Raw genomic sequence first — 13,402 nt, forward strand, 5'->3', positions numbered from 1 at the left:
GTGGCTCCATCTGGCGTGCCTGTTCTTTGGTGCTCAAGAATTTCCCATAAAACGGAGAGACTCTTATCCGGTGATGTGACTGCTTTCTCATCATTTTGACTGTGCGACTTGGCGCAAATTCGCATCAAAGATGGCCTTTCCTGCAGTGGAAATACCTGCAGAGCAGGCTTCTAGATAGGCTTACCAATATTGTGTAACGTTAACATGGACGGGCACCCGAGAGTGAGTGTGACTGTACAGCGAAAGAGGGTGTGACGCACTGTTCTGTGCCTGCGCCTCACCAGAGGTTCAGGAGAAGCTGCACCGGTTCGGCTGGTTCGAGATGTGGCTTGGGCTGCTGATGGCACTTCTCCTGGTAGGCGCTCTGGGATATGTCGGCTGGGCCTGGAACGAGCGCAAAAGGAAGAGGGACGAGTTCCGCACCGCGCACAACTTGGAGCACAACATCGAGCCTCGCTGCCTCGCTCGCATCCTCGGAGAGGTGCGTTTCTTTTGCATGCTTGCATGCATGTGAATCTTGCTTGAGCAGAAATGTTACGCTAGGAGCTGCAGGCTAGTGTGATGTCCAGTTCTCAGCCCCCTTGCGGAGTGTCTTGGCATGGTGTATTTGCAATCTGCACATCAGGGCGTTGGAATTTTGCCGCGGTCTTGGAGGTGCTACTTGCATGTGCCTTGTCCACGTTATTACTGCAGACGCCTGATGTGCATGCATGCAGTCAAGCTGTTCTTTTCCTTATTTGATCCCAGTGTGTCTGACCCTTTTCAAATGCTGGATGAAACCCCCCTGATTGTTTGCCCGTGTAGCGCGTTACAAACTGCAAGTCTTTTGACATCAGGCCTCGTGTGAGCTGCAGTTCCAAGGATTAACAAACATCATACCCTAAACCCTACATATATAGGCTGGTGGTGCAAGGTCTGGGGGTCGTCTTGACCACAGCAGCCCATGCGGCTCGGACCCCTGCTGGATCTTTTTGTGTCTGCTACGGCCACGCATGTTTCGTATTCGAATTCAAAGTGCATATTCCGCGCAGGATTACACGCCGTCCTGGGTGAAGTACCCAGACTATGAGCGCATGGGGTGGGTCAATGACGTCATCGTGCAGCTGTGGCCGCACGTGTCATCGGCCGCGGCCGTCACCGTTCGCGACATGGCCGACCCGATACTTGCGCAGAACAAGCCCAAGTGCGCCCCTTTCCTTTTCTCCCCCTAAAGTTCCTTCTGCCCCTCTGGAGTCGGGGGAATACGCGGTATATCTGGTCTCGTGCTGCTTAGATGCAAATCCCCCTGCTGGGGTAGTGCTGGGGTCTGTGATCGAGCGAGGGCAGATCATAAGCCGGTGCAGCCGTCGCCTTTTGCGACATGGCCAACCCGATCGTGGCGCAGTACAGCCCCAAACACAGCGCCTCTTTCCACTTTTTGCCCCATTGGTCACCTGGTTATTGGTGTAATCTGCCGGCCTTCAGTACATAGCTGATCTCTGGACAGGGCCCCTTTTACTACATGCATAGCACAGTGCAGCAGACAAGCCTGACTGGGGCAAAGCTTTCTGATCGGGCTACGCGCAGTGCCAGATGCACTGCTGGAGGCTTTCAAACTCCCCGAAGCCGTCATTTCCATGAGGGTTTTGTTAGAAGCAAAGGATGAGAAAAATGGAAGACAGAATAAGGACAGAGGGCCTGTTGATGGCGTTGCATCCTGGGAAAAGTGGGATTTGTCCTATGGTTGAAGGAAAATTGTAGGAGTGAGTCATGCATGGCTGATGATGACGGCATGGCGGGCTGGCATGTGCAGGTGGATCAGCAGGATATCGCTTCACACCTTCACCCTGGGAGACATCCCCCCGCGCGTCTCCGGCTGCAAGGTGCGGCCTGTCAGCTAGGCTTCAAGGCGTGCAAGAAAAAAAGTATCCCATGTCCCAGCCTATTCAGGCGTACCACTAAAAAGTGCCTGTCTGTCCGCCACGAGTAGTCCTGGCTTCTAATGAAGCTCCATCCTTCACAGGGGTGTCCACAAACCGGAATTCTTTCTGGTGTTATGTCTTTTTAGTGTCATGACTGCTGAGCTGGCATGCTGATGTGGCAGGTGTTTAGGCGGGAGGGCGTGCAGCAGGAGGTGCTGGTGGAGATGGACTTCTCCTGGGCAGGCAACCAGAAATTTCAGCTGCAGGTGCGAGCTCTGCGCCCTTTTATCTTTCTGGTCACACCTTCTCACAACACTTTGCTCCTCCCACCTTTTGTGCGAGTCTGTGTGCTGCTACGTCTGATGCATGCTCATATTGAGAGGGAAGATGTGCCTGATTGTCTACGGACTAGCCGACCTGCCGCTGCAAGGGGAGAATTACGGTGCACTCATATTGTTGGAGGCCTTCAATGTGCGCTTTGGTCCCTGTTATGAGATTTCAGGGCAGCAGGATCATGCTGTGCCCTTCCACCTGGTGCGGACTTACCAGGCATGAACGATGAACTGCCTGAAGTGAGCATCAGGACAGGATTTGACACGAATGTATACGTATTCTCCATCACTCCTTGAGCAGGATGCATTCCTCTGACAAGCATGTGGTTCTCCTTTTGTGCGCAGATAAATCCGCTGCCCAGGCTTCCAGTGCCGCTGGGAATAGGGCAGTTCATATCGGAGTGGCTCGGCATGCGCGTCGGGGTGAGCGATATCAATCTGCACGGCCGCGTGCGCATCAACATGCGGCCCCTCATGGCCAAACTGCCCATCGTCGGAGGCGTTCAGGTGCATATCTGTCAGAACTTCGATTTCAAAACAGGCAGTTCTTGCCAAAAGGCAAGCTTCCGCCGCCTTTTAGGTACTTGCCAGGTGCTGAATAAGTGAGCCTTCTCTGAAGAGAGAGCTCCAGTCACATCATGATGTACAAAAAGGACGCATGCATGTGAAGGTACACCCGTTCTATGACACGAAAGTGACGATTCTTAGTGTTGGTCATGCATGCATGCGCGCAGGTGTCCTTGGTGGATCCGCCGGACCTGTCATACGCGCTGATCCTGCAAGGCGGCGACATCACTTTTCTCCCAGGGCTGGAGGTGTTTATAAATAGTCTGATCAAGGACGTCATCCTGCAGCCCTTCATCTGGCCCCACGGCTACACCATCCCACTCGCGCCGGGGGGCGGCCGCGAGGTGCGCTAGTTTTTGCCTCCTTCACTTTTCAATAGATTTTCAGGTCACCTGAGCAGCCTCAGAGCATCAGGGCTGCCCAGTCTGTGCCTTCGGGCAGCCCATTCACCGACCTTGCCTTCCATTCCTGCGCAGATTGGAGCAGGATGGATCAGGATGCATCTTCGTGACATCCCGCGGTTCAGCTCATGCTGCAGGATATCAGATATTCTGCAGCATGGTACTGAACTGCAAGATGTCATGCTGATGGGAACGCTTGCTTTTTTTCTAACGGACGCGTTCCTACCAGTCCCTACCAGTCCAGTGCATACTGTTTCAGCAGAGCCCAGATGAAGCCATCTGGGCAGCTCTTGTGACTGCCCATTCGGGCAGCCCAGTTTGTGCCCACCGGGCAGCCCATACACTGATCGTGTCCTGGCTCATCTGCCAAGACCACTCTCCGCAAGTCACGGTCAGCAGGAAAACAGACATCTGCGTCGAGCTGACACGCAGCAGAATGCAGGTCTCAACCAAATTGAGCATTATTTTTTTATTTTTATTTTTTATTTAGGGTTTAGGTCTTGTTACTGTGCTCCGCAGATGCCGGCGGGGATCCTGTACGTGAAGGTGATAGAGGCAGAACACGTCCCCAACATGGACCTCTTTTCCAAAACGGACGCGTATGTGGTTCTGTTTGTGCGCGGCCGCCGAAAGCGCAAGACCAAGATCGCCTGGAACAGCCTGCACCCGCGGTGCGCCAACCCTTCGTGGCCCCTGGACTGGCAGCTTCTTAAATTCATGTCTTGAATCCCCCTGGCAATGCGAAAAGTAATGACGTCTAGAGGCCCCCGCATACACACTCTCCAGGTTGTTGTCAGCTTTGCTTGACGTGTCTGAAAGAGTTGAATGTGGCTTTTTGTCCACCGCATGCAGAGTGTGTTCTTCCTGCATGGCTGATTCTTTGTGCCTTCATCTTGAACGCTCTTGATTTTCATTATTCAGACGGTGCAAACTTCTTTAGGCTTTGATGGGAAGAGGTGGCACTGCAGCAGGAAAGGATTCGGTTAATTTTCTTCCTCAGTGTGCACCACGATAAGCAATGAACACATTTTTTTCCCAATATGCTCCTGGCGACTTGTGACCACTATGGGCGAGCCTCTTGATCATTCATTGCTTATTTTGAGCAGCTTTCAGGCTGTGCAAGACGAGCGGTGCCTGTTCAGGCGGCTCCATTGCGTGGCACGATGGCTGCAGAGACACACCTTCCTGCTGGTTCATATTTGTACGTCAAGAGGCAGTGTATATTTTTTAAATCCCTGCCTGGTTAGAGTGTATCTACCTGCGGCGTTGCTGTGTCAACATTGGGTGCATTGGGCCGGGCACGCATTACTAAGCAGTGTATCGAAAATGTGGCACTGCAGCCCATCAGGACCTCCAGCAATTGATTCGCTGCATATGTATCGGGCGGCGATTCACTTGCTTGAAGGCCTCCTTTGTGCTGCAGTGCAAGCTCCCAGCCATAGAGTTGCATCTATTTTCCTTGATCTCAGCTTCAGGTCAAACAGTCATCCTTGAATTGTTACACGCAGGCAAGGTGCGTCCTGCAGACAAGCTGCAGTTAAAGGCTGCCATAATCCTACCCTTGTTGGACTCGCCAGATCCAAGCAAGACCCAATCAACCGTGGGCACGGTGCTCAGTATTTGCACCGCCCCCCCGTTAGCCGGGGCCATCAACGGCCATCATCCTTGATAAATCCCTGACAGGGGTGAGCGATGCGATGCGCAGGTGGTGCGAGGAATTTGAGATGTTGGTGCACGACCCGGAGCACCAGGAGCTGACAGCGGTGCTGTACAACCACTCCTCTTTTGGCGCGGACGAGGAGATAGGGCGGGTCACAATCCCCCTGCAGGATTTACCCCCGGGGGAGGAAAAGGATCTGTGGCTGGAGCTCGGCCCCCCGGCTGGCTCCAAGCGCGGCAATCCCCTCAGCGCCGGCGTCCGGGTGCGCGCGTTCTCTCCTCCTGCATACAGTACTAGGGTTATTGAACACAACGTTCCGGGAAAATGTAAAAGGCTGGCTGGATGAGCCTTGATTGATTCAAGATTTAGGTTTCATGGAGGATCAAATATACTATGAAAGACAAAGAGTGAATGAACTCTGATGCCAGCGGGTCAGCTTGTGCCAACATAAATCTGCTGGGCCTTTGGAGACAAGAAATTGTGTCTTGGACTGTAACGAACTTCACCTCTTCGATGTGCCAGCCCCCTGCTCTATCAACATGTTAAGGCTTCCGCCTATTGAGACTAGACTTGTTCCACTGCAGGCGGTGCGGACGGTTGGGCGCACAGTCGGCCACACAGTGACGAGCGTGGTGACGCTCGGGTGCCTGCAGAAGCGCGCAGAGCCGCCGCGGCTGCACCTGGAAGCCACCTTCTTCAAAGTGGGCGCCGAAGAAGTCAAGGCCATCACGCGCGGAGAGTCCAGCCAGCAGGTGGCGTTGCCTCCGCTTGCTCTCTGCACTTTCCCCCACTCGTCTTTGCTTCCCCAGTGTGCAGGCTTTGGCATACAAGCTCTTGCATAGAAGCTACTGCCATTGCATTGCTTGCGCCTGCTCTCTGCTGCTCTCTCTTTGGATTTTCTCCTGGCATGTGTCTCTGGGCACTGACAGCTTCACGTCACAGCATGTTCACACGCTCGTATGTTGCTTGGCAGTCAGCTAGAATCTACTCCTCTTGAGTTTCTGTCATCAGGGAACTGCTGCCGTCCACGTTTACATGCTTTCAAAGCCAGGGTCCGCAAGTGCTCGGCCGCATGTTTTTAGGTCAACTATTCGGCCGAGAGAAGTCGGCGACCCTACTGTATAGGAGCGCTCACTTCATCTTTCCCTTCGTATATTTTAGGGTTATTGTTTAGGGTTTAGGGGTTTTTAATCCCTGAATAAATCCCTGCTCGTAGGTGGAGGCATCGGCATCGGCTGCCGGGGGCGAGTCGGCCGCGGCGCGCAACCCGAGGGTCATCAACATGCTGCGCGGAGGAATCCTGTACGTGAAGATTGTCAAGTCCATGCAGGAGACGGAGGACGGCATCCCTGCCAGGGCCACGCAGGTGCGCGTTTCAAAATTTCAAATTTGAATTCGAATTTTGAAGAGGGAAAAATGTTTTCTAGGCTTGAAGCGGGTGGCCCAATTTGCGGCATGCATGGAGAGAGCCTGAGAGGCTGAGGCCGTCAGGGAGTGCAACATGCTACTTTAAGTTTCTTGTTGCGAGGTACAATCCTACTAATTCTGCGCATGTTGGTAAGGGACTGCTTGCAGCTGGGGTTCCACACCGATGAGCAAGCGGATTATCTGCTGTTCTGCTCATGAGTTTAAAGTGTAATGGTCGTCCGAAATTTCGAGTGGCGGCTTGTGGTTGGGTGTGGGTTTTGCGGACCTGGCAAGAGAGAGTTTGCACCGAGAAATGTAATTCTGGGTGTTCCCTTTCCATATGTGACTGCTTGCAGCGCTGGACGGGGACAGCATGCAGGGGTCATTGACCTGACTGATGAGCCACAAAGTGCAGTGTGCTCCTTGCTCAGTACTCACACCTCAATATGCGTTTCCGAAAGGCCACAGCCGTTCTTTGGCTATACTTCTGACCCTGTGCCGCGGCAGCGTGGAAATGCGCAGTCTAAGGGCCTGGGGTATTTTGGGTCACCAGCAAGGGACAGCCCAAGATCCACCACCGCTTAAGTGCTGTTCATGACCGACTGTGACACCAAACTTCGTGTCTGAAGTACTTAGGAGTGCTTTGTTGCAGGTGCGTGTGCGGGTGGGCAATGATGAGAAGAGGACTGCAGAGGCCGAGGGCAGAGAGAACCAAGACTGGTGCGGCCCAGAAAATTTCTGTCCTTCAAAGATGTCTGCGTGTGTATTGTGGATCTTAAGTGTCTTCGAGACAGCATTACAATCCCTGCACGCCAGCCAGAGAAGCAGGCGCTTGCATCCTGCTCAAGGTGGATCCATAAGCTTGACTGCTTGGACTGCGCACGACAATTCCCAAGACTGGTTCAAAACATGTATAAGCAGGTGGTGCCATACAGAAATGGCAGCTCTGCAGTGATTGCGAATCCTGCTTCTCCCAAACCAAGCATATCTTCGCTTGCCTGATGTCCATGTGAAAGGTTTTGAGTCCATGGATCCAGGGGTTCAAGGAATTGTAGTCTCCAATCTGAGAAAAGGCCCGCGCAAAGGCAGGGCGAAGAATAGAGAGGCGCTGAGTGGGATCAAGAAACGCAGCGACCTTTGGCTTGGGCATCAGACTATGGCAGCAGCATTGCATGAGCTTGTTTTCTCGGCAGGTGTTCTTAGAATCGGTATTCTTTGCGTGCAGGGAGGAGATATTGGAGTTTGCAATTGGTGGCGATTTGGTGGACAAGCCTGATGAGCAGATTGATGTGGAGGTGTGGGACTACCACTGGGTTAATCGGCCGGGCAACCTCACCTGGTACGACGAGTGGTACAGAGATCCTGTCTGTACATGCGTACCCCCCCCTGCCTTGCTATTTTTGCCATCTATATCTAGTTATACCTAGAAAATGTCTACCCTGTGAGAAAGCATCTGCTCACTCGCCTGGACACAGGCAGCATGCTGTGCCAATTTGCACCATGGGGTTTTTATCATTGTCCGAGCAGAGGCTTAGCTCTTTGCAATCAAGTCTCTTGAGATCACTGTGTGCAGTTCCTTTCTGCAAGAGATGCTTTGTCTTGTTGGCTGCTTCCAGCACACGATTCTGCCCTTGTGTCCTTTCGCCTGTAGGGACAGGCCCTTGCTGGGCTGACATGCAGATTATTATATTGGGCCAGCCTCCTTTTTAAAGGTCAGATGAACAAGACATGCTGAGACGTTGTTTGCATTTTTCTGACACTGCAGGGGCCCGGAGATCGGGCAGCCGGATTTTACGGGCGCCGGCTGGGTGGAGGTTCCTCTGAGGCAGGTCATAGAGCGGCGTTCCATGCACGATGTGTGGCGGCTGAATGATGTCCCCTTCGGCTGCGTCGAAATGGATCTCCAGTGGCTGCCTGTGCTTGAGGAGTCCTGAGAGATGTCTATACATCAAGATTCAGTACACCCAAAATGAGGGTGACAAGCGGGTGTTGTTACTCAGGCTGCCTGCATGCTGGACAATTATTTTCATTTTGGCAGAGGCTGCAGTGACTGCCTGTACTGGAGGAGCCCTAAGCGTTGCGGGGTCATTGAGGTATTTCAAAGAAGGGGTTTTTGAGCAGCCAGCGATAAGAAGCTGTGGCAAACGTTGCGTGAGGCTTCGGCTGCAGTGGCTACATGTGGTTGAGGAGTCCTGAGTTCCAAGGGATCATTGAGGGGGCTTGAGGGAAGCATTTCACATCAGGCAGTATTTTGGGCAGAAAGAGCACAGATCCGCATCTGCAGTCGCTGGCAGTGCTGAGAGCGGTCTTTAGCCCGGCATTGGAGCCAGGACTTTTGAGCAGGTCTTGTGGACCTGCTTGCATTTTTTGTGCTGCGTCATTCAGCAGAGCTGCGGAGAGAAAGGGCTGCAGCGGCACCGCCTGTGCTGCAGGAATCCTGAGCAGAGGGAGCAGAGGGGAGGGATGTCAGTACATGAGAGGACCCTGAGCTGAGGGTCATAAGGTGATTTCAAGAAACGGATTGCATAGAGTGGTGCGAGTATGGGAAACACTGGGCGAGTCGGCAGTGATTGCTAGTCCTGGAGGAGTCCTCAGGCGATTGGAGGGCCGTCTAGATATCTTATTGCCCTGGGCTAAGGGTTAAGAAGGGGATTGAAGCGTCAGCAGGCCTCACAAGAGGTAGCTGCATGAGTCAGGAGTTTGGCAGCCGAAACACAAGGCTGCCGTGCATGCCAGAGAGAGGTTGCTAGAACACGTATCAAGAGTCAGTATCATAGTCTACAGAGTATTTTTGTTATTTTATTACACGCTTTTCCTGCCAACAGGCAAGGTGCTTACTACAGGGTATGGAATCAGCTTTAGTGTGTGTGCCGGAGGGGTCTACCGGGGCTATGCGCTGAAGCAGAGCCAGTACATGGGCCATATAGTAGTCAGTGTGTTGGTTTTAGAGGTGAGTTTTGAGTTTGCCAGTCAGATTTCCAGCCGCCACTGCGCGAATTTTTGTTGGTGTTCAGGTATGAACTCAGCCAAAAAAAGGGACTTTGCATTAGACAGCATCTGCCACTTTGTATGCAGCAGGGTCACTCTTGACTAAATTAGCCTTCAGATATTACATGCATGTATCACATTTGGTATGACTTGTCTGACATGACACCAAGACCCAAAGAAGCACCTGGACTTGGTCAGGCAATTAAAGCTCAAAGTTTGTATGCATTTTTCATGAATCAAGAAGATCTGGATGGTACATCATTCGGAACATCTAGAATTTAAACCCTAGAGGAATAAGGTGTATCACACAGCTGAGCACATCCTTATTGTATTAAATATGACGTATGTCCGAACAATGGGGTATCACACCATAGGTTGTGTTATATTATGTTAGGAAAATAGTACATCTCAAGTTGGCTTGCCAATTTGCTGAATACTTTGTCACGCTAGCCTTGGCGCTTGTACAACATTACAACAATAAGAGGCAGCACTGAGGCGGCAAGCAATGGCCCGGCATAGAAGGACAGATTTGGCCACAAGGTGCGAGGAGCTTCGTCGGAGGCTTGAGCTGTCCGGGCCTCAGGTGCAGCACCGGGCGTTGGAATTTCAAGCTCTGTGGGATCGACAGGCCTTGGTGTCGAGCGCATGCTCCCGTCATAGAGAGTGTATGTTCCATCGAACGGTTTCCCGTCTCGCCATTCGCCAACGTACATGAAGACCGTCTCATATGCGCCTGCGGGGTAAGTACATACGCCGTACCCATGCTCCTGACCATTCTGAAAGCTTCCTTTATAAATGCTGCCGTCCGTGAAGTGGAATTCTCCTGAGCCGTGCATCTTTCCACAAAGCCAGTCCCCAATGTAGGTGCCAAATTCAGGTGACTTCCCAGTGCCCTTGCCACTACGCACCCCCTCCCGCCAAGACCCCGAGTAAAATGTGCCATTGGCTTCTTGCATTACGCCCTCGCCATGCCACTTGTTGTTTGAATATTCTCCTGTATATTGTTCGCCACCTGGCAGGCGTTCCACTCCGTATCCCTCTCGCCGGCCATGCATAAAGTCTCCGGTGTAGGAAAGTTTATCGGCAATTTTGAGTGATCCCCGTCCATGGTATTTTCCCTCCTTCCACCCGCCGTCATACTCAGCACCTGACAGGTGCGTGAGCTTCCCCTGTCCATGGTATTGCCCTTCTTGAAATCCACCTTCATACACGTCTCCCGACGGGTACTGAATTTTACCCCTGCCATGCGGGAAGCAATTCTCTGTGTCTCCTTCGTAAAGAGACTCCTGCCAACCACATAGGTTCCATGAATTGCAGCCAATTTTCTCAACCCACTGTGAATACTGAAAATTGGCAATGCTTAGGATTGCATTCTTGCAAAGATGAGAAGGACATCATTTGAGATGTACAGTTGCTTGCAAGGCTCCACGCTGAGGACACGCACCACTCCGTTCGCAAGGTATAGCCTCACTGCAACCCTGTCCTCGTTGCTGCATTTAGCCCAAATGAAAGCATAGGATGAACGCTTTCGTAGCATCTCTGATTCCTTCTGCGCAATGAACTGATCACACTCTGTGATGACGCCGTAGTACAAGAGTGGCTGTGACACATCGGAATATCTTGCCACTGCCAAGAGGGTAAAAAGGTCTCGTATCCTGCATGTGCACTTATGTTGTCATTTACCCTGCTTCATCTGTCCTTCACTTCTGCACAATTGACTACATGGCTGCAGTGGCCTTTGGATTATAATTAGGAGCTAATTGGAAGCTACCAAATCCAGGTCATGAAAAGCTTGGATCATCGGATGAGCCAGTCACAGAGCTGCCAAACGCCAATGCATGGATTGCAAGGCATGTTGCTATATGAAATATGTCACCTGTACGCTACTTGCAGCCAGGGAGATGCAGTTGCAGCTTCTCCTGCCTCAGGCCAACCATCCGGGTGGTGTAAACCCGCTAGCGTGTCAATAAGCTCAAGGCTGGTCACAGACAACCTGCAAGTGTTCTCTCCTTCCAGTATCTTCGATTGAAGTACCTCATAAAGGCTGTTGAGGGGCTTCCTGCTCAGCTCATCTGCAAACTCCCTCTCAAATAGCTCTTGATAGTCCACCCAAAGGCGATCTGTTTTGGGCTTCTCTCGTATTATTCTCTGGACTCGTGCCAAGAGAATGTCCAGGTCCATCCCTGCTAAAGTTTAGAAAATCTGCCCTGCGCGTTACATCCGAGACAGCCTTTACTTGGCAAGGACAAGCTGGCGTCAAGGCAGCCTGCAACCATATGTAAGACGCGCATTTTTCAGACTTTCACTAGTGAGTCCGACTTACTATAGTCTAGAAGCCTACAACTTTCACAGTTGACTCTCCCGACGGAACATAGCAGTCTGCTCAGTATCGCAAGCACGGATCAGCACGCTCCGTCTATCATTCGCTACTTATTTGTAGTGCAGGAGACTGCGAACCTGCAAGATTGACCACACGAGCCTTGACGAGTCAGGCTTGAGGTCGGCAACTCCCAGGTCCAAGGTTCAACCGAAGTTCGAGGGTGAAGGTTTCAGTCTAGTGTGAAACCATATCGTGTGACACTCTGGAACCTGTGTCACTCGGGTAGCTGTATGTGGAAGAGTAGCCTTACAGGAGGCGGTGCTCAATCTATGATCCAAACCACCTGATTGCAATGTGAGGCGCATCCGTTGATAGGATGGGGCCTATACAATAAAAATAAAGGTGGATCGCGGATGATCACACAATCCAGGTTGACCACCACTTCCTCTAAACCTCTAAAGTGCTTCTCTTCACACTTTATAACTATGTAGGGTATGACAGTTTTTCAGGGGTCACGCATCATACGTTCACACTAGGTATCCTGCATCATGCAAACCTAGGAGGTAAGCGAGGACAGCGGAGGTGGTAATGCCCCCTGGCATACTGTATACAAATTCACGGGGCTTCAAAAGACTATCGTCTCGGCCTTCTGCAAAGCTGCTCATATGCGGGTCACTCAACTCTACGTTGACAATGTTGTTGACGGCGTACTGGTTGAGGTAATCACCCACTGGACATGGCATGCTTAGCAGCTATCTTGAGTTTGCTGCTGCAGCTGCCGTGTCTTTCTTAGCAGCTCTGCAGCACAGGTGACGGATTGCATCCTCACAATTGCAATGGTGATTATGTTCAAGCATTTGTGGCCATTTCAGCATGTATGCATGGCACAAGGATGCATAATAGCAGATCATGGTATCGCTATAGCTGGCACATATTTTTGGATATCAGGGGCCTGAAAAGCTTATTGATGGATGGAAGGACAGACAATACTGCAGGACATTTGGTTACGAGTAGCGTATGCTACCGGATGAATACAGGAGACTATCTTGATGCATGAATCACCAGTGTAAGGCAAACATGACGCATGCTGCTTGATAAAAGCTTGACAGTGGGAACTTACTGCGTACTACTGGCAGAAACTTACTAAGAGATCACGATTATCCTTACTGTCTTCTCTCAGACTCTGAAAAAAGCTGCGGTAGACATGGCATGCAAGCATGCAAAATCTTACAAGCGAAATGCACATGCCGTGACTAAACATCCTGACATGCAACTGCTTCGGATCTATGGCACAGGAAAAGTAGCAAAGCGTTCCTCTCAGTAGAACAAGCAAACCATCATGCAGATAATTGCGCAGACACAATTCACACATCCAGAGACACCATGCTCATGCAACGACAGGATTAAGCTCATTATGCTAGAACCTTTTCACATGATTCTTCTCAAGTCATCTAATGTCAACACTGGCCCAGGCAATATTTCCATCACACGGATTTAACCTGCAAACCAGATATGAATAGACACTCTTACCCCGGCAAATCCCATATTCACGCAATTGCAAACCTCCTCAAGACCAGATAATGCGGTAGAACACATGCAATGCAAGATCTCAAGTCTTCAGCACCATTTGGAACATAGGCGCATGCACGCGGCAACAGGTGCTCTGGGAAATTTGTTGGGTGCAAACAAAAATGCTCCTCAGTTGCTCACATTGAAACGAATACAGCCACAATACATAAAGCAGGGTACAGATGAAGAAAAGAAAATGTCATTTGCCCAGTAGACATAGCACCATACGTCCAATTTGCTCAGCAGGTGACAGCTGC

The 13,402-nt window shown here is 51.4% G+C and overlaps 2 protein-coding genes across 2 annotated transcripts; one reads left to right on the top strand and one right to left on the bottom strand.

Moving 5' to 3' along the window:
* Positions 1-322: 322 nt before the first annotated feature.
* COCSUDRAFT_44371 (hypothetical protein) lies at positions 323-8,202 on the top strand (the record flags this gene model as incomplete). Its single annotated transcript, XM_005644468.1, has 13 exons — positions 323-481; positions 1,032-1,183; positions 1,793-1,862; positions 2,084-2,167; positions 2,579-2,740; positions 2,968-3,144; positions 3,721-3,872; positions 4,907-5,123; positions 5,446-5,613; positions 6,078-6,227; positions 6,921-6,988; positions 7,494-7,607; positions 8,034-8,202. 13 exons carry the CDS (start codon positions 323-325, stop codon positions 8,200-8,202), a joined length of 1,842 nt encoding a protein of 613 aa, XP_005644525.1.
* A 1,743-nt stretch (positions 8,203-9,945) lies between these two features.
* On the bottom strand, positions 9,946-10,533 carry COCSUDRAFT_7484 (histone H3 K4-specific methyltransferase SET7/9 N-terminal domain-containing protein; the record flags this gene model as incomplete). Its single annotated transcript, XM_005644469.1, has 1 exon — positions 9,946-10,533. A coding segment is annotated over one exon (588 nt), but the record flags the coding sequence as incomplete, so codon positions are not given.
* Positions 10,534-13,402: the final 2,869 nt, after the last annotated feature.

The sequence above is a fragment of the Coccomyxa subellipsoidea genome (genome assembly GCF_000258705.1).
Source record: "Coccomyxa subellipsoidea C-169, whole genome shotgun sequence".
Classification (NCBI taxonomy): Eukaryota; Viridiplantae; Chlorophyta; class Trebouxiophyceae; family Coccomyxaceae; genus Coccomyxa; species Coccomyxa subellipsoidea.